This window comes from Anarhichas minor, unplaced genomic scaffold (genome assembly GCF_050575085.1).
Source record: "Anarhichas minor isolate MPS153535 unplaced genomic scaffold, ASM5057508v1 ptg000020l, whole genome shotgun sequence".
NCBI lineage: Eukaryota > Metazoa > Chordata > Actinopteri > Perciformes > Anarhichadidae > Anarhichas > Anarhichas minor.
In genome coordinates, this window is record NW_027466466.1 from 362327 (window position 1) to 387988 (window position 25662).

Here is a 25662-nt window from a genome sequence, read left to right on the forward strand (position 1 = left end):
GATTGTTATTCTTCATTTTGGCATTAGTGGGTGTGGTGGGTTATAATTGTCTTGATCCAATATGTCTTCTGTTGTGTTTTCATGTATTAAAGGTGATATAATGTAAAAACAAAGTAGCTATGTTTTGATAGCAACACATTGGTAGCTGACTCAAAAGTAACGTTACTGTCGAAGCTCAAACGGTGTTTTGAATTGGGGCAAGTGACGCGCCGGAAGTGATGCTGACAACTCAGAAGTAACGTGAACGTAACATAAACTTCGGTTTCACTTTTTGCAGCCATGTCAGTGTTGTTTTCGGCTACGAAACCTGATGCTAACGCCACATACCGTATGAATTTAACCAGTTGGGAGGAGACCCGTTGAACTGCATCAGTGTGAGTGTCAGGCTCAGATGTTTTAGCTAACGAAATGTTCGTGCAGCTCACAACAAGCTAACGTTAGCAAACACGAAGCTAACCTGTGGTCACGCAGTACAGTGAGTAACCTTGCTGCCACCATGGCAGCATTGACTTTTCACTTAATGTACCTCTAGTTGCCATGTTATTGCTTAACTGAGTTTCTGTATTGCTTGTTTTTTAACTAAGCTAGCTTGTGATACCAATTATCGATAACGTTAGCAAGAGAGAGGAAGAAGCTAACAAGAAGGCACGCGCCCCCCTCTCCCTACTAATAGTTAACTAACGTTAGCTGTTGTCTGCTCGTCACTGTCAAACACCTTTTCTTTTTTTTAACGCACTGCTGAATCCCTGAGCCTTTTATTTTGGCTCTTGTTTATGTGTGAGTTCCAAGCTAATGACTCAAACTTCTACTGTCTCCTGCAAAGCAGCAGAGAAGCTTGGTGTGGGAGGATGGATGGCGTCAGCTGGAGCGCCACAAGGGCCCAGGAGTCGTTCAGCCGCTCCAAGACGGCAGCAGACACACTGTCGAGGCTCGCCAGCTTCATGGCACGGGCTGACCCAAAACAGCACACACAAAACCAGAGGCAGCAACCGTCGCACCTGGCCACATATGTTTGTCAAGAATGTGGTAAGGGCTTTCCTTATGCGACAGATCTGTCGCATCACCAGGAACTAAAACACACATTACCCAAGCCTCACCGGTGTCCGTCCTGTGGGCAGGAGTTCTCCCTGAAGTCGTCCTTACAACTACATGAGTGCAATCATGACTCTTCCCCGTGTGACCTTTGTCCTGGAGAGTCCCAGCTGGGTTCTCCGTGCCCCTCGTGCACAACCTCAGATCCCTGCAGGCTGCAGGACGAGTCGCCTCACCTCCTGGACGGTAGCCCTTACGCGTGTGCCCCATGTGGGAGAGGCTTCAGCCAGAAGCAGGCTCTGCTGCACCACCAGCAAGCTGGTTGTAGTGAACCACCATCCCCGTCAGATATAGTTGATGCCAGTAGCCTTCCAGGTGATTCTCCACCAGTTTCTGAGGGAGACTCGACCTGCTCAGATTCCTCAGACACCCCAGGGCCCAGCAGCAGAGCTGTCAGTGTGTGCCAATTCTGTTCGACAATGTTCCGCACAGAGGCCGGGCTGCAACGCCACAAACAGACTAACCATGCAGAACAGGGGCTAAAGACCAAAAGAGAAAGTACTAGTGGAGAAGCTAAGAAAGAGCGGAATATCAAGGTGAACAGAGATCTAATTCAAATGCCAAAATCCAAAACTAAGCTTCTGGACTGTCGCTCTTGCGACATGGTTTTCAGAAGCACCTCTAAGCTGTACATGCACAGAAAAGAGAAACACAGCAGAGAGAAAAACATTATGACAGAACCATGTCCGGTCATAATCAAGCGCAGGAGAGTATTCACATATCCATGTCAGATCTGCAGCAAAGTCTTCTTGCATCATTTGTCACTTAGGGCACATTACAGACGGCACACAGCCTCAAGCGTCACCAAAAACAAAAGTCAGCCTGTAGGATGTACCACCAAAGACTCAGAGTTATCAGAGAATGGATTAAATCAAGTAAAACCTAGCATAGCCGAAGACAAGCCTGTGAAGGCTGGTCCAGGGAGGCCCAGGAAAGTGGCCAAAGTAGAGAACAAAGTTACTGATCCAGGGAGATGCAGAGAAGTGCCTGAGGAGGAGGAGGAGGATGATGAACTAGAGAGAGAGTTCCCATGCCCCTCCTGTGCAGAGGTATTCTCTCTGCAGTCGCGGCTCCGGGAGCACGTGGAGCTCCACCAGTCCTCCGTGAAGAGGCGACAGTGCAGCGTGTGCATAAGCGAGATGGACACCTGTAAATGGCCGGGCTCGAAGAGGCAGAGGCTGTACCACTGCGTGCCTTGCCAGCAGGGTTTCTCAGCACTGGACTCTTTCCTAGAACACTGTCAGGAGCACCTGCGAGTCAGGGTGGAGGAGGACAGCATCACAGAGGGCTACGCACATCAGGCCAGCAAAGCCTGAGATCCAGTTTGAATGTCCACAGCGATTGCCTTTTTGCCTTGAGGGGTTAGAGAGCGGAGAGTGATGAAATCTCTATGATATTCTTGTTGATTTAGCAGTTCACTGATTGAGCATTCAGGACATTTTGTTTTTATACCTGCGCTGTCGGTTTAATGTTCTCCATACCAACATACCGAGGGTTGAATAGAATGACTTGTTAAAGGACTATACCAGGCTTTTTGCATGTTTTATTTAGGCATTTCACTATAACACTCATACTTCACTGCCAACCATATTCTAAAACATACCATAGTTCTTTTTAGATATTCAAATGTTTTCTGCATTCTAGGCAGCCACTTGGTTCTTGTGCAGTACAGTATGTAAATCAGTTTCTGTGAGATCCATTACAGTGACCATTTAGGCAGTGGTTGTGAAATCAAACGAAGCAAGAAGCAAAAGTGGGCATTTCAAAAAGGACCATGTGTAAGAATCCCACAAGCACTCGTAATGAACACTTTTCTAATTCAAGATCCGTTTCAGCTTTATTACAGCATAGATGTACAACACATCTTTGACTCAACATAAACCAACAGGTTCCCTGTGATGGATGAAATATTTTGGTGTGTCTGCAAATGGAATACATTGAAACCTTCAGCAGCCTTACAAGTAAAAACAAACATGCAAAAACACTAGTATAGTTCTTCAACAGAAATGGAACATCGACTACGCCACTTTTTTGTACACATCAGGACCTAGTTTCTCAAACATCTCAAAGCGAGGATGGTCTTTTTGGGAAATGAGGCCGTCTGCACAGTCATGGTATGTTCTAGCCAGAGATAAAGTCTGTCAGTCTGTTTTTACACCAGATATCTGGAGTGCTTTTGCTAAGTAAGGTAACATGTCTTCTGCTCTATTTTTGTTATTTTTCTTACACATTTGGCAATAATTAGTCACAGATCGGTGGGAACTGTGGTGTGTCACTTGCTGGATTGTCATTGCTGCGTGTTGTCAGGGTACTAGATGAAAATGTAGTGCTTTGGTCAAGACTGCAAAGTGTTAGCAAGTGCTGCCCCAAGGTCTGAATGAAATCACAAAGTATGACATGTTAACGTGCTCTGAGCATTTCTATGTGCTGTTTTGAGGCCCCAACATGTGGTAGTTATTGTCATAGAAAGATCAACCTTTGAATGGATGTCATGGGTAGTTGTATCCAGTACAATGCCTTTCATTGAGGCCCGTCTCTTTAGCTGGCATGTACTGGAGTGAGATTACCCAGCTATGCAAGCAGACAGCCTGATGGCAGCCCTTCAGTATGTCTGATGCTTGAAAAGTGGGCTTTGGTGAATGAACAAGATTCCAAGGGAGGATTTCTGTTTCCCAGTTTGACGCCCAAATGGTCTAATTTAGGTGGTTGTTTTTCTTAAGGATTTTCAGTTTTCAAAGTTCTACTGTGAAAATGTAAACGATGATTTAATAGGTTTGATGCTTCCACTTTTCTTTTTTGAGGTCTTTTGTGAATTAGTTTATGGTTCTTTATAGATGAACATAATAAAAACAATTTTCATAAGATTTTTTGTCTTGATTCTTTAAACTAGTTTTGTGAATACATTCATCTTTTCATATACCACACCACATTAAAAATATTTTATATAAAGGTATTTGAATCATACTTAAAAATGTTACACTGTTTTTGGCAGAGAGAAGCACACATGAAATGTAATGAAACATAAAATGTAGGCTTAACTTCATGTTGCAAACATATTTTTGTATTAAATTGTTAGATTTGTTTGTCCCTGCCTGCCTAGAATATCTACAGTATTCCATCTTCAGTTTTCTAGAAAATGTTTGGTCGATTAATAATGAAAATCAGCTGTGAAGATGATACCGTAATTTGTTATTCATTCAAGTTGATCTCCTTGCGGTCCCCTTTTGTACTCAAACACTTGAAGTATGTCCGCTGAACAAGATCAGAAACTAACCGACAGTGCCTCCTCCCGGCCTCGTGGTGGCGGTGTGCTGAAACAGCAGCAACATAATGTCCACGATGGAGGCTTACCGGTGAACTTCCGGTCCCTCACGGCACGTTTTCCTTCCGTGGTTTTGCGAAGCGGCAAACATCTGATCAACTGTGTCGGTTTTAAGTAATTAAAGACAAAATGAGCAAAGCACATCCCCCGGAGTTGAAGAAGTAAGTTGTTGAGCTTGTTTAGATGAACCTGTACTGTTTATTTTGATCCTGCTTTGTATTCTGGAAAACATACCCGCACAGCAACACTGATACATTGTTAGCATCGGAAACTAGCTAGCATTAGCTAGCCTCTGTAACTGGTAGCTATGTAGCTATCATCTGTAAGCCTCTCTAATGCAAGTCAATGCTGTTTTTTCTTCAGGTTCATGGACAAGAAGCTGTCATGTGAGTATAACTAAAAGCTGAAGTACAAGCTTACCCCGACAGTCCGTTTGACAGCCCATAATACTTTAAACGCACAGTACAGTTGAAATGGAAAGAGCAGAAAGAGACAAATATACTCTGAGCAACAGTTGAGTCCGAATAGAAGAGACCACCAGTCATTAGTAAAATAAACTGGAAGCTTAGCGTCAAAATGTGCAGATTTAGATACGAACGGGTTTATGTTTCAGCGTCAAGTTCACAGTAAATCAGCCCATAACGAGCTGGAACATTAACGGGAAACGTGTTCACAATAGGTTAGGATTGTTACTGAAATCTCAGTATGGCTTACTGCAATTTTCATATTTAAAGTCGAACTGTGTTAAATTAAATATTGTGGTGCTACAAAATGTCTTTGCCTACACACCGTATTCTACAGACTTGAGGAGACGTATTCCCGCTAAAATCACATCATAAACATTTAATGTATTTTCAATGAAAATGTCATTTCTTTTTACGTGGCAAAGTACATCGTAATTGTAATATCAGTCAAAATAATCGCCATTAATATATTTTTTCACCATGGTTCAGCCCTGCTAGGGTTAGCTCAGTTTGAACTGGATCAGGGAATATCAGCCGAACAGTCTTTTGAAAGCAAACAGAAAGAACAGCGATGAACCCTAACTCGCAGGATAAATTGGTGCCTTCTTTCGTCCTTTCAGTGAAGCTGAATGGAGGCAGACACGTGCAGGGCATCCTGCGCGGGTTCGACCCCTTCATGAACCTGGTGGTGGATGACTCTCTGGAGATGGGCCCAGGAGGACAACAGAACACCATTGGCATGGTGGTCAGTACCTCGGCTGGTGTTTTTTTTAAATAATTGTCTACAACTCTCATGTTGAACACGACTGTCCAAAATCCCTCCTACTATATAATGCACTACCCTCTGCCATTTGATTTGGTGGTCCAAATTCTAAGCTGACCACCACAATGACTGTTATGTGTCAGAAATCTCAGCTGACACTCACTATAGAGTAAACCATTTGGTGTCTGTTGGTTACGGTCTGTTTGGTTCCTACGACAAGGTTTATTTTCAGCTGCAGATTTGGTGCAAACTAACTGAAAACACTTGTGATGAGGCATACATCTCACCATAGTGCATCTTACTGTCCACACAAATGTTCACTTCACCACCTCCGGTAAAGTGCAGGCTAGATCGCCCTGATCATAAACGTTCAAACCAGCAGTGTTATTTGTGCTGATGCGCCGTCACATTCCTCACCCCTGGAGAACAGAACGGAGAAAGGAGAGAGCTGGACTCATTGCTACTGACACAGCTGTGGAGCATCATATCATCATCGGATATTTGAGACATAAAATAGCTTTAAATAATTGCAGAACAGAGTGTCAATAGTTTTCAATGATATCTTTTAATACTGTGCATGTACCATATTACATTTACAGCCTATAGTTTTGTGTGTAAATGGCTGCAGAGAACACACACACACTGCCGTGACTCGCCTCACCCGGCACATCCTCACCACCACAGATGGCCTTGGTATAGATATCTGTCCGTTTCAAGCAGATACAGAGAAACAGTGGGCTTTTTAAATCAAGAAATAATAATGAGAGCTGTACGTCGGTGACCTCATAGCTGGTTACGGCCACGAGGGGATAAATGATGGTACTTGCTCCTGACTGGGTGTAAGATTCACACCCGGTCTTAGTGAGGAGAAGGATTAAGCCTAGATGGTGCAACAGGCCTAACTATTAGGTTGGGCTTAGAGCACCTTAGCTCAAGACCATGTGTAAACTGTTAGTGCAATCAGATGGTATCAGTTCCTTCGGGTGAGACAGACGACTGAAAAGACGAGGCTGAAACAGCTCCATGTGAAGGTTCACGATGAGCCAGCATGCACAGTGATATCAGGAGCTCTATTCTCTGTGATTTTAAAGGTGATCTAAATGTTACAGTGAAACCTGCAGGAAGTCTTGAATGCAGTGAGTTAACTCGGTGTGGTCTCCTTTCTCATAGGTGATCCGGGGAAACAGCATCATCATGTTGGAGGCCTTGGAGAGAGTATGAGAGCAGACGGAGAATGATCCACACCTTTTTACTTTCTGTTATCCTTTCACTTCTTTGTTTTCAAAGCCTTTAATGTCTCTGAATTGTGGCGTGTCAGATCAGTTATCTGATGTTTTGTTTGGACATATTTTGAATTGCATAATCTTGTGAATAAATCACTTTTTCTTTGTATTTTATGTTTCACTGTGTACAGTGTGTTACTAACATATGACATGTTACTGTCTGAAGCTGCTGACACATGTTCTTAACATGTTTCTGTAACAACAGGCAGATTAACGACCACATGAGCAGAGCACTAAATATTAGAGTTGGGTCAAACATGTGATTGGTTGGGTGTGTTACGTATGCCATCAATTCTTAATGGTATGAAATGTCAACATAGAGTTGAATTTTAACTTTTGGAATCAAATAATGGATAAACCTAAAAAGAAAATGATGAGATACATAAAGGCAGGACTGCATACTACTTAGATTGGGTAGTATAAAAATGTGTGATACATTTCTCAACTGTCGGAAAAAATCCCAAACCATTTATACAGTGTTATCTATCATAATACAGTTGCATTAGGTGATATTACAAACCAATAAACAGGACTTCATAGCAGTATTTGATGCAAAAATGATGATGTATCTTCTTAACCTGTTAAGTATTTTATTTGCTAGATTAGTCAATAACGAACATAAACAATTCAACAGTTTTTTCAGAAAATGTACCATATATCAATATTGATATCACATTGTAAAACCACATAAATATTGATTGAGGATTTTATCCATATTCACACATGCCTACTACATTTACTATTTGGTCTCCATGTGATGCTCCGTTTGCAGAAATCTCAGTTAATGAGTCTTTGTAGTTTCATCAATGAGAGAAAAGTCTGAAAACCCTCCAGCTGTTTGAACAGCTGTGAGGATCCACTGCATGCTTCAGATAACAGAGAGCTGTTCCCTACTTTATCTAAAAGGCTGGTAAACAAGATTCAGATCCCTCGTCTCCAAGTCAGTGGGTTTTTAATATAAATGTGGCATCATTTGATGTTTACACAGATTATAACAACTATTTGATAAATAATTCTATTTTTGCTTTTTTCAAACTATGGCATTTAAACAAATCTATCAACATAATGCAGTCATTGTCACCTCCCTTATTTTGTTTTATTGTGTAAAAGGTTTGTATGGAACAGTTCATGACTTGGAAGTTGAATGTATAAGAACTTAAATTTAATGAAATTAAAGCTACAACTGTTTAGTTCAGCTTTAGTGTCTAGAAATGGAAGAATCGTTTCCCACTTCTGTTCAGTTTTCATCAGTGAAGTATGTTCAGGGTTGAATGTTGGATTACACCACATCACACCGTCACTAGACTGGACTTCTCCTGTACTGCTAACAGTCACATCTGGATCAGTCAATGATGATGTAAGTAACTGTTTACAGTGTTTTCATTCTAATCATAGAGAGAGCAGGTATAAAAAGATACATAACAACCCTCCATTATAACTTCCCCCATGTTAGTAAGAACAAGACTCAAACACAATGCATGCTGGGAAGTGTGCTGACAAGCTAACAAGCTTTCTGAACAACTTGGTTTATTGGTTTCAGTGTTCAAAGTTCTGAAATGGTTCCAAAGTATAAAAAAAATACCTTAAATGCTGGTCATTTATATTTCTAAGTTTGAACAACTTGTTATGTTTATCTATTTAAAATAATAGGAGTTGGTTGTTTTCCATTGCAGTACATTAGTATTCATAAGTTTATCCATCACTGTGGCTTCTTAATCACTTTTAACATTTCTCATTTAAACTAATAACAGAAAGCTGCTGGCAAACTGCAATACAAATGATAAAAATGAGAAAAGTGGCTGATGAGAAAAATAGTGTTAAAATCATATTTATATTAAGGAATCTGTTAATTCTAATTCTTATAGTTTCAAATGATCTGATCTCATGACTGCAGAGATTGATGGACTTTATTGAGAAGAGCAGGAGTTGGTGGTGAATGTTGAGGATGAGGAAGCTGCAGCTGGTTACCAGAATTGACAAGCGGCGGCCAGGGCTGTAGAGTGCTGCTGGAGGCAGGAGCTGAAGGAGGCTGCAGGTTGCTTGCAAAGGCCGTGGGTGGAGGTTCAAGTACCATTTTTTTTGTCAAAATCTGCAGGTGTATGAAAGTATATTTGTGTCTTCATTATAATTTGTGTAAAAAAAAATGAAATCAAAAATCAAGTTTGTAAGTAAAAATATATAAACTGAGAATACATTATTTGTTAGTTTTGCTTATGAAACTAAAATAAAAAATAAAAAAAACCTTTGCTTTCAAATCAAAAACCTACACTTTCAAAAAAGACAGCTTTGCTTTAATAAAAACTCCATCCATCCATCCATTTTCCTCCGCTTATCCGGGGTCGGGTCGCGGTGGCAGCAGGCCAAGCAGGCTAACCCAGACTTCCCTCTCCCCGGCAACATGTTCCAGCTCATTCTGGGGGATCCCGAGGCGTTCCCAGGCCAGCTGGGAGATATAATCCCTCCAGCATGTTCTGGGTCTTCCCCGGGGTCTCCTCCCAGTTGGACGTGCCTGGAAAACCTCCAGTGGGAGGCGCCCAGGAGGCATCCTAATTAGATGCCCGAACCACCTCAGCTGACTCCTGTCGACGCTAAGGAGTAGCGGCTCAACTCCAAGCTCCAACCTCCTGATGACCGAGCTCCTTACCCTATCTCTAAGGCTGAGCCCGGCCACCCTACGGAGGAAACTAATTTCAGCCACTTGTATCCGTGACCGTGTTCTTTCGGTCACGACCCAGAGCTCGTGACCATAGGTGAGGGTCGGAACATAGTCCGACCAGTAAATTGAGAGCTTCGCCTTCCGGCTCCGCTCCCTCTTCACCAAGACGGTCCGGTGCAGCGCCTGCTTTACTGCACACCCACCGGGAATGTGTCTGACGTTTTGCCAAGAATACGAACACAGCTCCTACTGCAGTCGTACAGAGACCGGATGGCCCGTTGTAACGGGTCCGACACCCCATACTCCCGCAGCACCCCCCACAAGAACCACAGAGGGACCCGGTTGAAAGCCTTCTCCAAGTCCACAAAGCACATGTAGACTGGTTGGGCAAACTCCCAGAACCCCTCCAGTAGTCTTGCAAGGGTAAAGAGCTGGTCCACTGTTCCACGCCCGGGACGGAATCCGCACTGCTCCTCTTGAATCTGAGGTTCGACAAATGGTCGGAGCCTCCTTTCCAGCACCCTGGCATAAGCCTTCCCCGGGAGGCTGAGTAGTGTGATACCCCGATAATTTGAGCACACTCTCCGGTCTCCCTTTTTGAAGATGGGAACCACCACCCCGGTCTGCCAGTCCATGGGCACTGATCCTGACCCCCATGCGGCATTAAAGAGGCGTGTCAGCCAAGACAGCCCAACAGTGTCCAGCGCCTTCAGCATCTCAGGGCAGATCTCATCCACCCCCGGCGCCTTGCCACCAAGGAGCTTCTTGACTACCTTAGCGGCCTCTGCCAGGGATATGGGTGCTTCTCCATGGCCTCCCCAAACTCCTCCCATGCCCGAGTTTTAGCATCCGCGACCACTGCAGCTGCAGCCCTTCTGGCCTGCCGGTACCTCTCAGCTGCTTCAGGAGACCCCTGAGCCAACCAGGCCCAAAAGGCCTCTTTCTTCCGCTTGACGGCTTCCCTCACCTCTGGTGTCCACCACCGGGTTCTCGGGTTGCCGCCACGACAGGCACCGATGACCTTCCGACCACAACTCCTAGCGGCCGCATCCACAATAGAAGCTTTGAACATGGTCCAGTTGGATTCCATGTCCCCCACCTCCCTCTGGATGTGTGAGAAGTTCTTCCGAGGTGGCAGTTAAAGTTGTACAAATAATAATATATAAACAAGCATTAAAGCTACTGCAGATGCAGTTAACTTACCAACGCTGTTGTTCACTTAAAGACAAAGTCCATCCTCCTTTCTTTGATTACAAAGAGTTTAATCTCAGAGTTGTTCGGTACATCCGTGCGTTTTAGTTCCAGTAAGAAGTCCTTCTCGATTCATGGACGCCAGTGAAGACAGTCGAGCCTCCCCAGTTGTATTTCTTGAATACGTTTTAATGCGTTTGAGGGCTGAAAATGTCCGCTCGACAGAGGCAGCAGATATTGGGATTGTCACCGCCCAACATGTCAGGCTAACCAATCACGTATGGCTAGGCCAGCTAGCAGGCTCTGACATGTCAAAGAATACGCCCAACATGTCAAACTAAAGATCTGATTGGTTGAAGACTATGACAATCAACAATATCGTGCCCATTCACTTAAACTGCACATGGATGCACTTGTGAGTCTGCAGGCCTCGGGCCTCTCTTCTTACCTGGAGACACAGAGGTGAAATCTGATTGGATAAAAGCTCTGCTTAAAACAAGCTGCACTGGGAGCAGAGCAACTGAGGAAGACAGTAGCTGTGCAATGAGAAAATAAGATAATGGGAAAATATTTTTATAAATTATAATACATGTAGTGTATTTAAGAAAAATTATTAAATTATAAAATAGTTGTAACTTTGTGATCCTGTTTAGGCCAGCAGAGAAGGCCTTGCAGGCCCTGACGGCCCACCACTGATATATATACTGTATATATATATTATACTGAATTGCCTGTGAGGGTGACAAAAATATGATGTCCTGACGTGTTTGTCAAAGTGTTATTTACTGCTTTTTTTCATGTTGGAATAAATGTTAAATATTTAACTGCAAAGTAGTAATGCGTGTTTGATACCTTCATTTTTTTGCATTAAATCATACTGGGATGTTGCTGAAATTGATTGGATGGCCCTACCTAGAACATTTTCCACCAGCCGCCACTGGATGGGATGCTTCTTCAGTGTTTCAGTCACTTTCTCTAATATAAACCACTTAGGCTATCTGATGTGTTAATGGATAAAGAATGCCTTTGATACATGTGTTTTACCCTGTGTCCCACAGCTCCACTGTAAACACATCAGTACGTCTGAGCTTAGTTTCTCCTTAACTTTTCATTTATCTCACTTACAGATTCATAAACCAGTGAGGCCAGTGAAAAAGCGGGGATGTTACACTATGTAGCATCAAATACAAAATACTCTGTTTGGTGATCACAAGAACATCACGATTCACTCCAATGAAACAGGTTGGTTTAAAAACTGGCTGACATTTTAATTACAGTGAGTGTGACTCATCTGAAATGTGTGTATAAAGAGATGCAGAACAACATGCCCAAATGAGCAAAAACATATGGAATACATTTTGGTTATAAGAAAATTTAAATAAATACAATTAAAAATGTTATGATGGTAGCACACTTCTAAAACCTAAAAAGATTTTTTTTAAGGTAACATTTATCATTACAACATTGTGGAGAGCAACTTCCGGTAACACCTCAAAGTAAAAGAAGAACTGACGCAGGAACAGTAGAGGGCGCTATATCTTAAGGACGCACTTTCTCCTCAGGCGGACTTTTATTTTGAAAGGCGATTGTCGTCATCGCGGAAACGTTTCTTTCCGTTTTATGTCGTAGCCGTTTGACCGTATGTGGAAAGTAGCAATGTCGGAGGAGGTTGGGAAGGCGCTACAATCGGTAGTGGAACGGGTGAACCAGGCGGCGGCACGGCGGACCAAGGTAACTGCAGCCCGGGAGGCTCCGCTCCGGAGCACCGCTGCCGTCGCGCCACTCTCGGGGTCCGAAAAAGTCGTGCTGCGGCAGCACGACCCGTTATGTAAGGCTGCCAAACACCTCAACCTTTGGATGGGAGTTAGTCAGGGCTCGCGGCAGCACTTCCATAACAACATGCATGGTTATTGGTGGCAGCGGTCCATGCGTGGGAACAGGATGTGACTTACTCTGAATGCATGCGCGTTGTTGCATAGAAATGATTCCCGTGATTACGGCTAGTAAGTGCAGGCTGTTCATTTACACGAGCACGCGTCTGACCAGCCACAGCTCTGTGGAGGGTAACATTTTCCCCAATGCTCTCCTATTAGAATAGCATCAAGGCTGGTATCTAGGTCAACGCATGTAGGAGAATGCTCAGCATCCTTCCAGCACCACCCAGATGTCTCTCCGTGGGTTGTTACTGAAAATCTAAATGATCTGTAGAGCTGACTGCATGACGTGGATCAGCATCTGAACATAGCAGCAGCCAGAAGCAATTAGTTCCAGCAGTGTTTATGCAGGATCCGGACAGGGCTGAGTCACTGCTCTCCTCATCTAGCATGCTGCATCACACACTGATCCGCTCCCCTGATATACAGCTGAAAACATGAGCATGTGCTGTCCTTCCTCAGACACTGCCGGCTGTGCCGCCCCGCCTTGTAGCTGTCAGCAAGACCAAACCCCCAGAGATGGTCGTGGAGGCCTACAGACAAGGACAGCGCAACTTTGGAGAGAATTATGTGAGTGGGAAAATGCTGCTGGTGTGCATCACTCCAAACTTTCCAAGTGTCACAAACACCAAAAACTCTCAGGGGAATAAAAGTGGTAAATTACGTAGATATTGACCTCGTCCTTTATGTCCACTCCAGGTTAACGAACTGGTGGACAAAGCTTCAGATCCTCTGGTAGGTTTACATGTTTCATCACGTACAGTTGACCTTTGTCTCCACCGCAGTCTGTGACAGATTATCACAGTGTTTCTTTTTCCCTCTTCAAGATTCAAGACTCCTGTCCAGAAATCAAGTGGCACTTTATAGGCCATCTACAGAAGAATAATGTCAACAAACTTTTGGGTGAGTGATTGTCAACTCTCCTGTTCAGGCTGCATGTTAAAGAAAGCTCTGCACTGAGTCTCGTCTTTCCGTTGGACAGGCGTGCCGAACCTGTTCCTCGTGGAGACGGTCGACTCGGCGAAACTGGCTGACAAGGTCAACAGCTCGTGGCAGCGTGTCCGAGGAGGCGGCGCTCAGAGGTTAAAGGTCATGGTGCAGCTCAACACCAGCGGAGAACAGAGTGAGTTGATTTCAGGGCTTTTTATCTTCCCGCTCTTGTTTTGTGATCTGATCACAAACGCTGCGTCTGCTGTGTGTTGTAGGTAAACATGGCCTGCCACCAGAGGAGACGGTGAACACGGTGAAACACATCGTGTCCCAGTGCTCCGCCCTGCACTTCTTAGGACTCATGACCATCGGAAGCTACGGCTACGACCTCAGCCTGGGCCCCAACCCAGACTTCCAGGTACAGACGACTATGATGACAACAATGTGCTTGTGAGAAGAATGCGTTTTAACTTTTTTTCTGTGTGCACCAATTAAAACTAAACTATACATGAGATCAGTACCATAGTGAGCTTAAACAGCAATGTTAATCAAATTTTCTAGTTATGATCAGGATTGAAGTTGGTTAAAAGATTTAACTTGATGAAAGTGGAAAATAATATGTAAGTTTATGGCAATTTTTTAAGCTGACATTTAGTCCTCAAAGAGAGGCACAAGGCTGATGAGCAGCCCACGGACTACAGTCACCTCGCCCGGACCAGGGAAACCGGGGCACCCTCCCGGAGCCAGACCCAGGAGGGGAGCTCGTAGGCGAGCGTCTGGTGGCCGGGCCTTTGCCCATGGGGCCCGGTCGGGCTCAGCCCGAATAAACATCATGGAGCAGCCACCCTGTGGACCCACCACCCGCAGGGACACGCATTGGGGTCGGGTGCTATGCAGACCGGGCGGTAGGTCGGGCGGGAGGCCCGGGCATGCCGATCGCCGGCGACATAGACTAGCTCTAGGGACGTGGAACGTCACCTCGCTAGCGGGGAAAGAGCCGGAGCTGGTGCAGGAGGTGGAGCGATACCAGCTAGAAATAGTTGGACTCACCTCCACACACAGCGTTGGCTCTGGAACCAAGCTCCTGGAGAGGGGTTGGACTTTGTCCTTTTCCGGAGTTGCCCAGGGTGAGAGGCGCCGGGCGGGAGTGGGGATACTCACGAGCCCCCGGCTGAGCGCCGCTGTGTTGGAGTTCTCCCCGGAGAGCGAGAGGGTCGCCTCCATGCGCCTACGGGTTGCGGGGAGCAAGGCTCTGACTGTGGTTTGTGCTTATGCACCAAACAGCAGTTCGGAGTATCCGGCCTTCTTGGAGTCGGTGGGAGGGGTCCTGGAAAGGGCGCCGCCTACCGACTCCATAGTTCTCCTGGGGGACTTCAACGCTCACGTGGGCAATGACGGAGAAACCTGGCGGGGGGTGATTGGGAGGAACGGCTTGCCCGATCTGAACCCGAATGGTGTTTCGTTATTGGACTTCTGTGCTTGCCACGGTTTGGCCATAACGAACACTATGTTCGAACATAAGGTGGCTCATAAGTGTACCTGGTACCAGAACACCTTAGGCCGGAGATCAATGATCGACTTTGTAATCGTATCATTTGATTTGCGGCCGTATGTCTTGGACACTCGGGTGAAGAGAGGAGCAGAGCTGTCAACTGATCACCACCTGGTGGTGAGTTGGATCAGATGGCAGGGGAACCGGTTGGAAAGACCCGGTAAACCCAAACGTGTAGTGAGGGTAAACTGGGAACGTCTGGCGGAGGACCCTGTCCGGGAGGTCTTTAACTCCCACCTCCGGAAGAACTTCTCACACATCCCGAGGGAGGTTGGGGACACGGAATCCGAGTGGACCATGTTCAAAGCCTCTATTGTGGACGCGGCCGCTAGGAGCTGTGGCCGGAAGGTCATCGGTGCCTGTCGTGGCGGCAACCCGAGAACCCGGTGGTGGACACCGGAGGTGAGGGAAGCCGTCAAGCTGAAGAAGGAGACCTTCAAGGCCTGGTTGGCCCAGGGGTCTCCTGAAGCAGCTGACAGGTATCGGCAGGCCAGAAGGGCTGCAGCTGCGGTGGTCGCGAATGCTAAAACTCGGGCATGGGAGGAGTTCGGGGAGGCCATGGAGAAGGATTTTCGGTTGGCCTCAAGGAGGTTCTGGCAAACCATCCGACGGCTCAGGAAGGGAAAGCAGGGCTTACCCCAGGCTGTTCTCAGCAGGGGGGGGGAACTGCTAACCCGGACGGAGGACATCGTCGGGCGGTGGAAAGAGCACTTTGAGGAACTCCTAAACCCGACCAACATGTCCTCTGCAGAGGAGGCAGCGCCTGAGGACCTAGGGGGAGGCTCACCCATATCCCTGGCAGAGGTCGCTGAGGTAGTTAAAAAGCTCCTTGGTGGCAAGGCGCCGGGGGTGGATGAGATCCGCCCTGAGATGCTGAAGGCGCTGGACATAGTTGGGCTGTCCTGGCTGACACGCCTCTTCAATGTCGCATGGGGGTCGGGATCAGTGCCCATGGAATGGCAGACCGGGGTGGTGGTTCCCATCTTCAAAAAGGGGGACCGGAGAGTGTGCTCGAATTACCGGGGTATCACACTACTCAGCCTCCCGGGGAAGGCTTATGCCAGGGTGCTGGAAAGGAGGCTCCGACCGCTTGTCGAACCTCAGATTCAAGAGGAGCAGTGCGGATTCCGTCCCGGCCGTGGAACAGTGGACCAGCTCTTTACCCTCGCAAGACTACTGGAGGGGCTCTGGGAGTTTGCCCAACCAGTCTACATGTGCTTTGTGGACTTGGAGAAGGCTTTCGACCGGGTCCCTCGGGGGATCTTGTGGGGGGTGCTGCGGGAGTATGGGGTGCCGGACCCGTTACAACGGGCGATCCGGTCTCTGTACGACTGCAGTAGGAGCTGTGTCCGCATTCTCGGCAATAAGTCAGACACGTTCCCGGTGGGTGTTGGCCTCCGCCAGGGCTGCCCTTTGTCACCGGTCCTGTTCGTGATTTTCATGGACAGGATATCTAGGCGCAGCCTGGGGGCGGAGAACGTCAGTTTCGGGGGTCTCGGGATCGCCTCTCTGCTATTTGCAGATGATGTGGTCCTGTTAGCCTCCTCGGATCGTGACCTCCAGCATTCACTGGGACGGTTTGCAGCCGAGTGTGAAGCGGCGGGGATGAGAGTTAGCACCTCCAAATCTGAGGCCATGGTGCTCTGCCGGAAACCGGTGGATTGCTCCCTCCAGGTTGGGACGGAGTGCCTACCTCAAGCGAAGGAGTTCAAGTATCTCGGGGTCTTGTTCACGAGTGAGGGTAAGATGGAGCGGGAGATCGACAGACGGATCGGTGCAGCTGCAGCAGTAAAGCAGGCGCTGCACCGGACCGTCTTGGTGAAGAGGGAGCTGAGCCGGAAGGCAAAGCTCTCAATTTACCACTCGGTCTACGTTCCTACCCTCACCTATGGTCACGAACTCTGGGTCGTGACCGAAAGGACAAGGTCGCGGCTACAAGCGGCCGAAATTAGTTTCCTCCGTAGGGTGGCCGGGCTCAGCCTTAGAGATAGGGTAAGGAGCTCGGTCATCAGGAGGGAGCTTGGAGTCGAGCCGCTACTCCTTCGCGTCGAAAGGAGTCAGCTGAGGTGGTTCGGGCATCTAATTAGGATGCCTCCTGGACGCCTCCCACTGGAGGTTTTCCAGGCACGTCCAACTGGGAAGAGACCCCGGGGAAGACCCAGAACACGCTGGAGAGATTACATCTCCCAGCTGGCCTGGGAACGCCTCGGGATCCCCCAGAATGAGCTGGAACATGTTGCCGGTGAGAGGGAGGTCTGGGTCGGCCTGCTTGCCCTGCTGCCACCGCGACCCGACCCCGGATAAGCGGTGGAAAATGGATGGATGGATGGAGAGAGGCACAAGGGTTAAAATACAAAACCGTAGACCGTTAACTCCAACCCTTCCCTAATATTTATATTTTCATTTAGCATATAATACAAATATGTGTTCTTTTTAACTGTCAACTCAAGTCAAAACACAGTAACTAAAAAACGAATCACATTAACACTAATCTGAAAACTCAAACTAAACAGAAATAGATTTTTAACAAGAACAATCAATCATTATAGAAATGTATGCATCTCTACTGGAGGTAGAGTAGATAAATGCACCCGACACAAACTTTGAGATCATTAAGGAACAGCGTTTTCCTGATGGGGCCAAATGTCAACGTGTCTCTTAGATGCTGCTGAGTCGGAGGCAGGAGGTGTGTGACGGCCTGAAGCTGCCTCTGGAGGGGGTAGAACTCAGCATGGGCATGTCGACAGACTTTGAACACGCGGTGAGTATCGCTCCTTGTCAGCAGTTATAAGCTCTATTCAAGCACAAATATGGAAGGCATGATGAAGTTGGTTTATGTTTAGCTGATGATGGAGTAGCTAAGGAGTGAGCCTTCTTATATACGTAATTGTTGTTTCACCATTGCACAGCACGGTGGTCCAGACTTGCTGTTTTTAAATGCGCTCCATAGATTAGATGAACTTGAAACTTGGGCCATCGCACTTCCTTCTGATCTCAGTGGAGAGTTGCACAGCTCAGTGCACACTTGTGAGTCGGGTAAAGATGAAGTGGTAGCGAACATTTCAATTTACCTGGAAACATCTTTTATTTGGGAGGCGTTAGAGAAGATGTGGGCGAAACTCCAACTATGTACAGCTCAGTTTGAGATAAAACATGACCGTTAACATCTTTATTTGAAGACTACTGATAAATAAAACAACTGGTATTGGGCCAAGTAAATATTGACTTTAGGTAAATAGATTTGTGACCCACTTGCCCAACTGGGCAAATACATAAAAACATGATCGTTGAACCCTGTATATATTTAGCTGAGTTGTGTACTTGCATTATCCCTGACATGATCCATCTCTCCTCGCCTCCTCTGCTTGCATCTCAAGTTGGTTGCACTAAGACACGTGACAAGGAAAGGAATCAAGGAGGCATAAAATCTGGAAATAAGGAAGACCCTCTGTCATCTGTTTTGGTTTTGTTTTGGAGACCCCTAGCAGCAGGAAGTTACATATTGTGTGTTTAAAGGTGCTATATACCAGATTGGCATTTCTACAGCCTCTCAACGGCTCAAGCTAACGGTGCTAACAGCACTAACTACAGCAAAGTGCAAAATGTAAGTCATTTGTATATAGTGCTTTGAATTTTCTTTCTGAATTTGTGAACCCAAAACACTTAAAATCAATAGATGGTTTTCAAATGAAAATACCCATGCTGTGAAGTTGGTGAGATTTCAACTATTCAGTTAGTTGTTACATTTTACACTGAGGTTGCTTTTGAGCTTCTTCTTGTTGGCTGCCGTTACTTTCGATAACAATGTGATTTGATGCGTGTAAGTCAGAATATCATACTCAATAACACTGTCTAATGTGTTAACTCAAGTTTTTCCCTGTACTCCCATGTATTGAAGATCGAGGTGGGCGCCACCAACGTGCGAGTGGGCAGCGTCATATTCGGCAACAGGGAGTATCCCAACAGTGCTGCCAACACCCCGAACCCCAGCCCAGCCCCCAGCCCCGAGAAAACGAGCAAGAAGGTGTCCGAAGAGGCCGCCAAGAAGATGCAGCGCCTCACTGTGTCTGAACACTAAGAAGAGCGTCCCCTCCTCTGAAGTAACCTTTATGAAAAACAAAACAGTCTTCACATGCTAATGAATAGAGCAGTGAAGCAGATCATCTCCACAGAGCCACATGGAGCTAGGATTGCAAAATTGTTGCATCATTTAAAAGTGTAATCCTCTTCACTTTTTTTGTGTGCCCTTCTTGCTCTTTTAAGCATTAAGTGGCATTCAGTACAGACGTAGTTTGACCTTTTTTAAAGTAGTGTGTTACGAACCTTTAGTCTGACTTCCTCCCCATGGAACTCTCTCCTACGAGATTACTGGCTACAAGACAAATGTACAACCACTGAAAACAGGGTGACATGTGGGAAATGATTTCACGGGAGTTACGAGATAGATTTGTTGTGCTGACGTGACATTTTCTACCTTTCCAACCCTGATGTGTGACAGTGCTCGATTGTGTACAGAGTCCCAGAGATCAGGAATTCCACGTTTTTGTTGTACAGATGAAACTGAAGACTTGATTTAATAAATCATTTATTCCTTTATAATGACATAGTATTGTGCGTTTGATATCGTTTGTCGTGTCAGATCTCTATTCTTGATATTAACATGAGTAAACCTGAAGAAAAGGGTTTTGTATCTCATGTCTGGTGTGTGTTTGAGATGAGGGGGAGTGAATCTATGCAAAGTGGCCATTTAGTTTTTGCGCAGCAGCTAGCGTGGCAGTGATCTCTTCAAAGATGTCACGGGTTTGGTGTGTTCTGTCTTCATAAGTGCTTTTAATGTCCGTGATTTAAAAAAAACAAAGATTGAGGTGTGGTTAGCAGTGTGCTTACTGAGGCGCTTCAGCATCATTTGTTTTGGATTCTGGCTCCCGAGGGGAAGCCAAAGCCGAGCAATAAATGGTTTTGTTGAAAGTTTCTGCCATTGGCTGCGTATTTCTTGTAATGGGGGAAGTGGCACAATTGACACGGTAGTTTGGCTAAAATTTCTTTATTAAGCACATGGAGCTGACATCTGAACAACAATGAAAACAAGTCTTAGCGATGATGATTTAATGCATGAAAAAATGAACACCTGGAACCCACTGACTCAATATATTCCCTTCCAATGACTCACTAGGAATCTGAATCAGCAGAGTTTTCAAAAGGTATCAAAATGCTGTCCGGCATTGATAAATTAAACCCAAAATAGCTCACGATAATGACGGTAAACTCATTTAAGCTCAATAAATACGCTCTGACGAAACAAAGAAACCTGGTGACACAATTGGAAAAACGTAAAAGACATTCAATCTGTGTAAAAGGCATTAGAAAACAGTCAATACACCATTATTTACAACATACAGTAGAATGCTGTTATTAAGAGGCATATCAAACACGGTCTACAGACCTAGCTCTGGTCAAATGTACAGCAGACAGAACTCTAGCTAGAAACTATATACAGTCAGAAGGATGGAAACACTTCATTTAGAACCTCCATTACACATTTACAAGCATTATATAAACACTTCATTCTGGTGTAAGGAGATATAAGGACAATGTTTATTAATGTCAACAACTATAACTTCTTTGAGCATTTGTGACTGATGTATAAACAATGAATGGTGTATGAAACATGGTATTTATTATTAGAATGATTGTATCAACTATGTATTGTGTTGTATTCATTAAAGAAGTATTTACTTAAATCTTCAGCCTCCGACACAACTGAGTCTCTTCCGTTAGCTGCTGAGGCTGAAAGCTCTGGAAGGACTAGTAAGTGGACCTTAAGTTCTGAAGTGAAGAATCTCAACAGGTCTTCATGAGATTAGAACACATCTATAAACATTTCTTCTTGTGTATAAACAGTTAATAGATGTTTAATAACACACTAAGGATTCTTGAGTGTTACCCTACAGCTTTGGTATATTGTGTTATTAATATGTAATTCATCAGCTACAAATGTATTATGGGAGGTTAGAATTGTTCACAAATGCATTGACACTTAAAAATGTCAACGCTGCGCATGACTATTACTGTGTGTAATAAACCATTTATTAAGGGTTTATATTATGCATGCTAATTACGAGCTTTAAAGTGTTGTCAAATTGACATGTGAGGAATCAAGGCCAGTATAATATTTGCATATGTGTGACTACTTGATCAACACTGCTGACAGCCTCAGAGTTAGAAAACCTACAAATAGATCAGATCAGCCTCTCTCAGTGAAACGGACCATATGTATTCATGTAATTCATTAGAAGGTGAGGAAACCAAGTATAGACAGCTGGATTAGAGATTATTTGGAATCTATAGAGCGAGCAGCATCGCTTCTTTAAGATCTGGACAGAGGGGGGGGGGTCCCCAGAGTTTTTTTGGTTTAAAAAATACCTTAAACTGAGTAATTTCCCCTGAACATTCATTTGGTGAACTCTAGATTTCCTGCCTTACCTATATGCTGTATGTTATGAAACATCAGACCATTTTGCCTCTTCTTAGGTGGCAGGAGTGAAGATGAGTCATGCTCGTCATTTGATGTTTTACGGTTTCAGGATGACGAAAACAGTTGAGCAATTCTATCAAAAAATAGGCTCTACAGGATGATGTTTTACCCAAATGATGTAGAGATTTTTAGGCACTCTTTTATCTGAAAATGCTTAGTGCATATAGCTGCCGTGAATGGGAAAAAAATCTCCCCGTGGGCGGAAGCCCCCAGACCCCCTCGGTTTGGGCTGCTTCTATCATCTGGCTCCCCCCAGGTAGCCACATTGGGGCTCTTTGAGTCTGATCAAAGTCTGCTTGGAATAAAAGGCCATGATGGCAATTATATCTGTTGGTGTATAGCCCCCCCACATAGATTTATTTTATACATCTCCTGTTGATGAATAGCCGGTTTGTGTGTGTGTGTGTGTGTGTGTGTGTGTGTGTGTGTGTATGTATGTATATATATATATATATATATATATATATATATATATATATGGAAAATAAAATATATAAATAAAAAAAGGCCTGGTAATAAAACTACATGCAACAATATCAATGACAAAAAGTGGCCACATAAAAGCATGTATCAATAAAGCACTGGGTCACTACTTGTAACAGCTTTAACATTCTCATTCCTACATATCTATTGGAGCAGTCACTCCTGTTTGACCATAAAAACAATCCCAGATCACTAATGTCTCTGCTTCTTCTTGACCAGAGGACAGAACACATGACATGTCCAGTGTTATCAGGAGAACACAACAAACACAATGAAAAAAAGGCAATTGGAATGTTGTGCTACTGTGTTGTATAATAACAATAGCCTAAAACATTTGTGAGGAAAAGCTCATTATTTAAGGTTGATATGTGCCTCTGTGGATTTGCTCGTACCATTTAGTGGCTGATATCAGGAGCGTCTCCTCCTGGGTGTGTCTGCACTGTAGGGTGGGGCGTCTCTCCATTCCGGTCCGTCAAGTCCGTCTACTTGTGTTTATGTTGATCCCCAACGCTGCCGACGTTACACCAGTTTCTTGGCCTCAAAGAAGCTTTTGAGGTGCTTCATCTGCCAAATGCCGATGACGAGGAGGATGAGTGTCTGAGCGATGGACCACCAGAGCACACGCTGGTTGGTGCTCTCGCTCGTCATGCGAAACCGCTCCTCGCGATACTGCAGAAGACACCAATGAAGTCACAAGAGAGGTCATTAACAGCAACTGTACCCAATCAGCCATGGAGTGAACCTGTCACCTCACACATTACTTAGGCTGGTTGCACCAACACCGATTCATTCTCAAACCTGATTAAATGATGGTTTCACTTTAAATCATGTTGCACTAAACTTTATCTTAAAATGAGGAAATATTCCCTTTAAAGTCAATTTTCAGTAATCCTAGATTAAATGAACCCTCCTTGGTACAACCCAGCCTTGGTGTACTTGTATTTTTTTTACTGACCCTCTGGTAGTTCTGCTCCTTCTGGATCTGCTCCACTTGGTCCAGCAGCTGTCGGACTCGCAGCTGCAGCTCCGTGAGTTTGTCCTTGGCGGCAATTTCAGGGTAGTTGTTGGTGTGTTCTCCCACCTGAATATCCAGATGCACTCTCTGCAACATGGAGAAACACATGGAAATCAACATGCTTGTATTCTATGGGCATTGGCAAATGATAAGTAAGTGTTCAGGGTGGTTCATAAAAACAGTTCGGCTCTGCACTGGTGTTCCATGAACACAATTTTTGGTATTGTGACAAATATTCAGCCTTCTTCAGAGATAGTGGGATGTTTAACGTCAAGACCAATTATCTGGAACCAGGTCAGGTCTCAGTGAAGCACAAAACAGAGGATGAAGAAAAGTCTCTGTCTTTCCCCACCAGTCGCTGAAGTTCGTCCAGTTTGTTGCACAGTGAGCGGACGTTGGAGAGAAATATGCCGGCAGCGGTGTGCGAAGAAGCACAAGCACTCCGGAACGTTTCCCTCTCCGACAGCCTTTTGACTAGAATGTCCAGTAATTCCACAGAAGTTAACAGAAAAGTTGGAAGTAAGTCCGCTGGAGTTGTTCCCCTGATGTTTATGAGCTCATCTCTGGTGAAAGAGCTCCGGGTATCACAGCAGTATTTACAACAAAAAAACAACACAGAACAATGAGCACCAACACACCGAGGCAGACGTCCGCGGCGCCATCTTGAGTAGGCTATACTGTAATATAATGCATGTTTTTACATCCGTATATCTTATTTATAATTACTTTATGTTATTTACATTTCTATTTTAGAATGGGAGCAACTGCAAGAAAACCCAATTTAATAGTCTCCTCAACGGAGAGAGGAACATTGGTCCTGAAGCTTGTCACTGTATTTATACAGTACACCTTAAAGAAGGCGGCTACAGTCAGCTGTGAGTGTGAATATAAACAGAGTTCTCTGCAGCCAGATTGGAATCGGGCCCTCTTTTCAAGCCTGCTCGGGCGTGCACAACCTGTGCTTGATTGACATTTCCCTCACTATCTCGTTAGCTGTGTTGCAGCTGGTAGGGAGGAACAACTTACACCTTGATCACTCTTATTGGTGCATTAAGTCCAATGACCTCATAGCATAGCTCTGCCTACTTTCAGCCTCAGCAGATCTAATCAGCCAAAATAACTGGAAATACCTGTGTGGGGCACAGGATCATAAAGAACAATGCTACTGACTATCTTACTACTACATCAAAGCAGTGACTATGTTCATACCAGTTTTCCTCCTGCAAACAGAGCCATCTTGGTGGAGTTAGAGTGCAAACAAATCTGATGCTCTCCAGGAGTGTGGGAGGTGAAGGTGAACCGTCCGTCCGACCCATATTGACGAGAGAGGATAATCTGGGAGGGTTGTAAAAGATTTTTTTTTTTAGATTCTATTGAAGTATGTGGGTATGTTTTATAATACCAGCTCCTCTGTCCTTACCTTTGTCTCTGGATCCTTGATCTCCACATGCATACCAAGGCCAGGCGTGGCTGGGAGGAAGGAATTAGTCTCCTTGTCCCACAGCTGAGTCCTGTACTTTCCTGTCAGACAGGTGAAGCAACATACAGACGCATGCCGTCAGGTCTTCCAGAAATCATTCAAACGAGAGTAACTCTGCAAGACTGCTGCACCAGTAACATGGCAATAGAATGAAAGTAGAATAAATGTTAATAGAGATAAACTACATAAAATAATGCCTTTAGGTAAACACTACAGATATAATTGTGAATGTAAAACATCCACTCTGGTGTAACACAATTCTATGGCTCGCTGAGAGAATCTCTATTTGAAATGTAAAGAGGCTAACAGTTAACCAGCAGCCACACAAGCTTACACATGAACGTCAGTGTTTGCGCCTATATACTACAAACTACACGTTTCTTCAAACTGTCGGGTCTTTTTGTCGTTACTACTGACTTATTCAATGCAGCGTCTTTGCTGGAGCCAGCTGTTCGCTTTTGCTAGTTAGCTCCGTCATGCTAACGACCCCACAGCAGCTTACCGATAACCATAGTCTCGTCCGGAATCTCTTCAATGAAACATTTCTTCTCCGTCTCTCCTATATGGAAATAGAGCGCGTGACTTGGATAAATCCAAGCTAATGCAAAAACAACTCCAGCAGCAGGGAGCATCATGTAGCTTCTCTCACTTTGCTCACATCAGCAAAAGAAGCTGTGATGCTGCAGCCAGCTGACGTCATCAACCACTGCGGAAGAAGGAAGGGGATTTCCTGTGACTTGGGAATGTTTCGCCCTGAGTTACACCTCTCAGGCAGCACTCACTTCTTAACTGTATACCCTCCACATCACCCAAAGAGACAAGCAAGTGTATTCTTGCACAGATCATTTGAATAAATGAGCTAGGGACAGTGCATGGGAGCATTCAGTTTTAAGATAAGGTCACAATTGTAGGCTACTGCTGGAAAATGTAAGCGATAAAGAGAAAATAAAACTCAACATAAG

General features: G+C 45.0%; 4 protein-coding genes across 10 annotated transcripts; 3 read left to right on the top strand and 1 right to left on the bottom strand.

The window, feature by feature from the left end:
• The first annotated feature begins 16 nt into the window (after positions 1 to 16).
• On the top strand, positions 17 to 3956 carry LOC142954395 (uncharacterized). Of its 2 annotated transcripts, none has more exons than XM_076095365.1 (2): positions 17 to 475; positions 827 to 3956. In XM_076095365.1, the coding sequence occupies exon 2, from the start codon at positions 849 to 851 to the stop codon at positions 2406 to 2408; it is 1560 nt and encodes a 519-aa protein (XP_075951480.1). In that variant the 5' UTR covers positions 17 to 475; positions 827 to 848; the 3' UTR covers positions 2409 to 3956. The 2 variants fall into 2 exon arrangements, with proteins under 2 accessions (XP_075951480.1, XP_075951479.1); XM_076095364.1 differs by having other exon boundaries at positions 17 to 374.
• Positions 3957 to 4438: 482 nt separating this feature from the next.
• snrpg (small nuclear ribonucleoprotein polypeptide G) lies at positions 4439 to 7033 on the top strand. The gene is made up of 4 exons (XM_076095371.1): positions 4439 to 4575; positions 4778 to 4800; positions 5499 to 5623; positions 6812 to 7033. The coding sequence occupies exons 1-4, from the start codon at positions 4544 to 4546 to the stop codon at positions 6860 to 6862; spliced, it is 231 nt and encodes a 76-aa protein (XP_075951486.1). The 5' UTR covers positions 4439 to 4543; the 3' UTR covers positions 6863 to 7033.
• Positions 7034 to 12342: 5309 nt separating this feature from the next.
• Positions 12343 to 19791, top strand: plpbp (pyridoxal phosphate binding protein). Of its 6 annotated transcripts, none has more exons than XM_076095349.1 (8): positions 12343 to 12502; positions 13168 to 13275; positions 13405 to 13440; positions 13533 to 13608; positions 13688 to 13828; positions 13911 to 14053; positions 17850 to 17948; positions 19058 to 19791. In XM_076095349.1, the coding sequence occupies exons 1-8, from the start codon at positions 12413 to 12415 to the stop codon at positions 19256 to 19258; spliced, it is 894 nt and encodes a 297-aa protein (XP_075951464.1). In that variant the 5' UTR covers positions 12343 to 12412; the 3' UTR covers positions 19259 to 19791. The 6 variants fall into 6 exon arrangements, 4 of the variants coding, with proteins under 4 accessions (XP_075951464.1, XP_075951465.1, XP_075951466.1 ...); XM_076095350.1 differs by having other exon boundaries at positions 19086 to 19791; XM_076095352.1 differs by having other exon boundaries at positions 12459 to 12599.
• Positions 19792 to 20215: 424 nt separating this feature from the next.
• Positions 20216 to 25420, bottom strand: tmed4 (transmembrane p24 trafficking protein 4). Its single transcript, XM_076095356.1, has 5 exons — positions 25203 to 25420; positions 24641 to 24741; positions 24430 to 24555; positions 23161 to 23307; positions 20216 to 22874 (listed from the first exon to the last, which is right to left on the bottom strand). Exons 1-5 carry the CDS (start codon positions 25333 to 25335, stop codon positions 22725 to 22727), a joined length of 657 nt encoding a protein of 218 aa, XP_075951471.1. The 5' UTR covers positions 25336 to 25420; the 3' UTR covers positions 20216 to 22724.
• Positions 25421 to 25662: the final 242 nt, after the last annotated feature.

Coding starts and splice junctions, on each gene's coding strand:
- LOC142954395 (XM_076095365.1), top strand. CDS start 849: ATGGATGGCGTCAGCTGGAGCGCCACAAGGGCCCAGGAGTCGTTCAGC.
- snrpg (XM_076095371.1), top strand. CDS start 4,544: ATGAGCAAAGCACATCCCCCGGAGTTGAAGAA. Junction 4,576..4,777: donor CATCCCCCGGAGTTGAAGAA/GTAAGTTGTTGA, acceptor TTTTTTCTTCAG/GTTCATGGACAAGAAGCTGT. Junction 5,624..6,811: donor AGAACACCATTGGCATGGTG/GTCAGTACCTCG, acceptor CCTTTCTCATAG/GTGATCCGGGGAAACAGCAT.
- plpbp (XM_076095349.1), top strand. CDS start 12,413: ATGTGGAAAGTAGCAATGTCGGAGGAGGTTGGGAAGGCGCTACAATCG. Junction 13,276..13,404: donor GCAACTTTGGAGAGAATTAT/GTGAGTGGGAAA, acceptor TGTCCACTCCAG/GTTAACGAACTGGTGGACAA. Junction 17,949..19,057: donor CGACAGACTTTGAACACGCG/GTGAGTATCGCT, acceptor TGTTAACTCAAG/TTTTTCCCTGTACTCCCATG.
- tmed4 (XM_076095356.1), bottom strand. CDS start 25,335: ATGATGCTCCCTGCTGCTGGAGTTGTTTTTGCATTAGCTTGGATTTAT. Junction 24,556..24,640: donor TCAAGGATCCAGAGACAAAG/GTAAGGACAGAG, acceptor CAACCCTCCCAG/ATTATCCTCTCTCGTCAATA. Junction 23,308..24,429: donor TGTTTGCAGGAGGAAAACTG/GTATGAACATAG, acceptor TCCATGTTGCAG/AGAGTGCATCTGGATATTCA.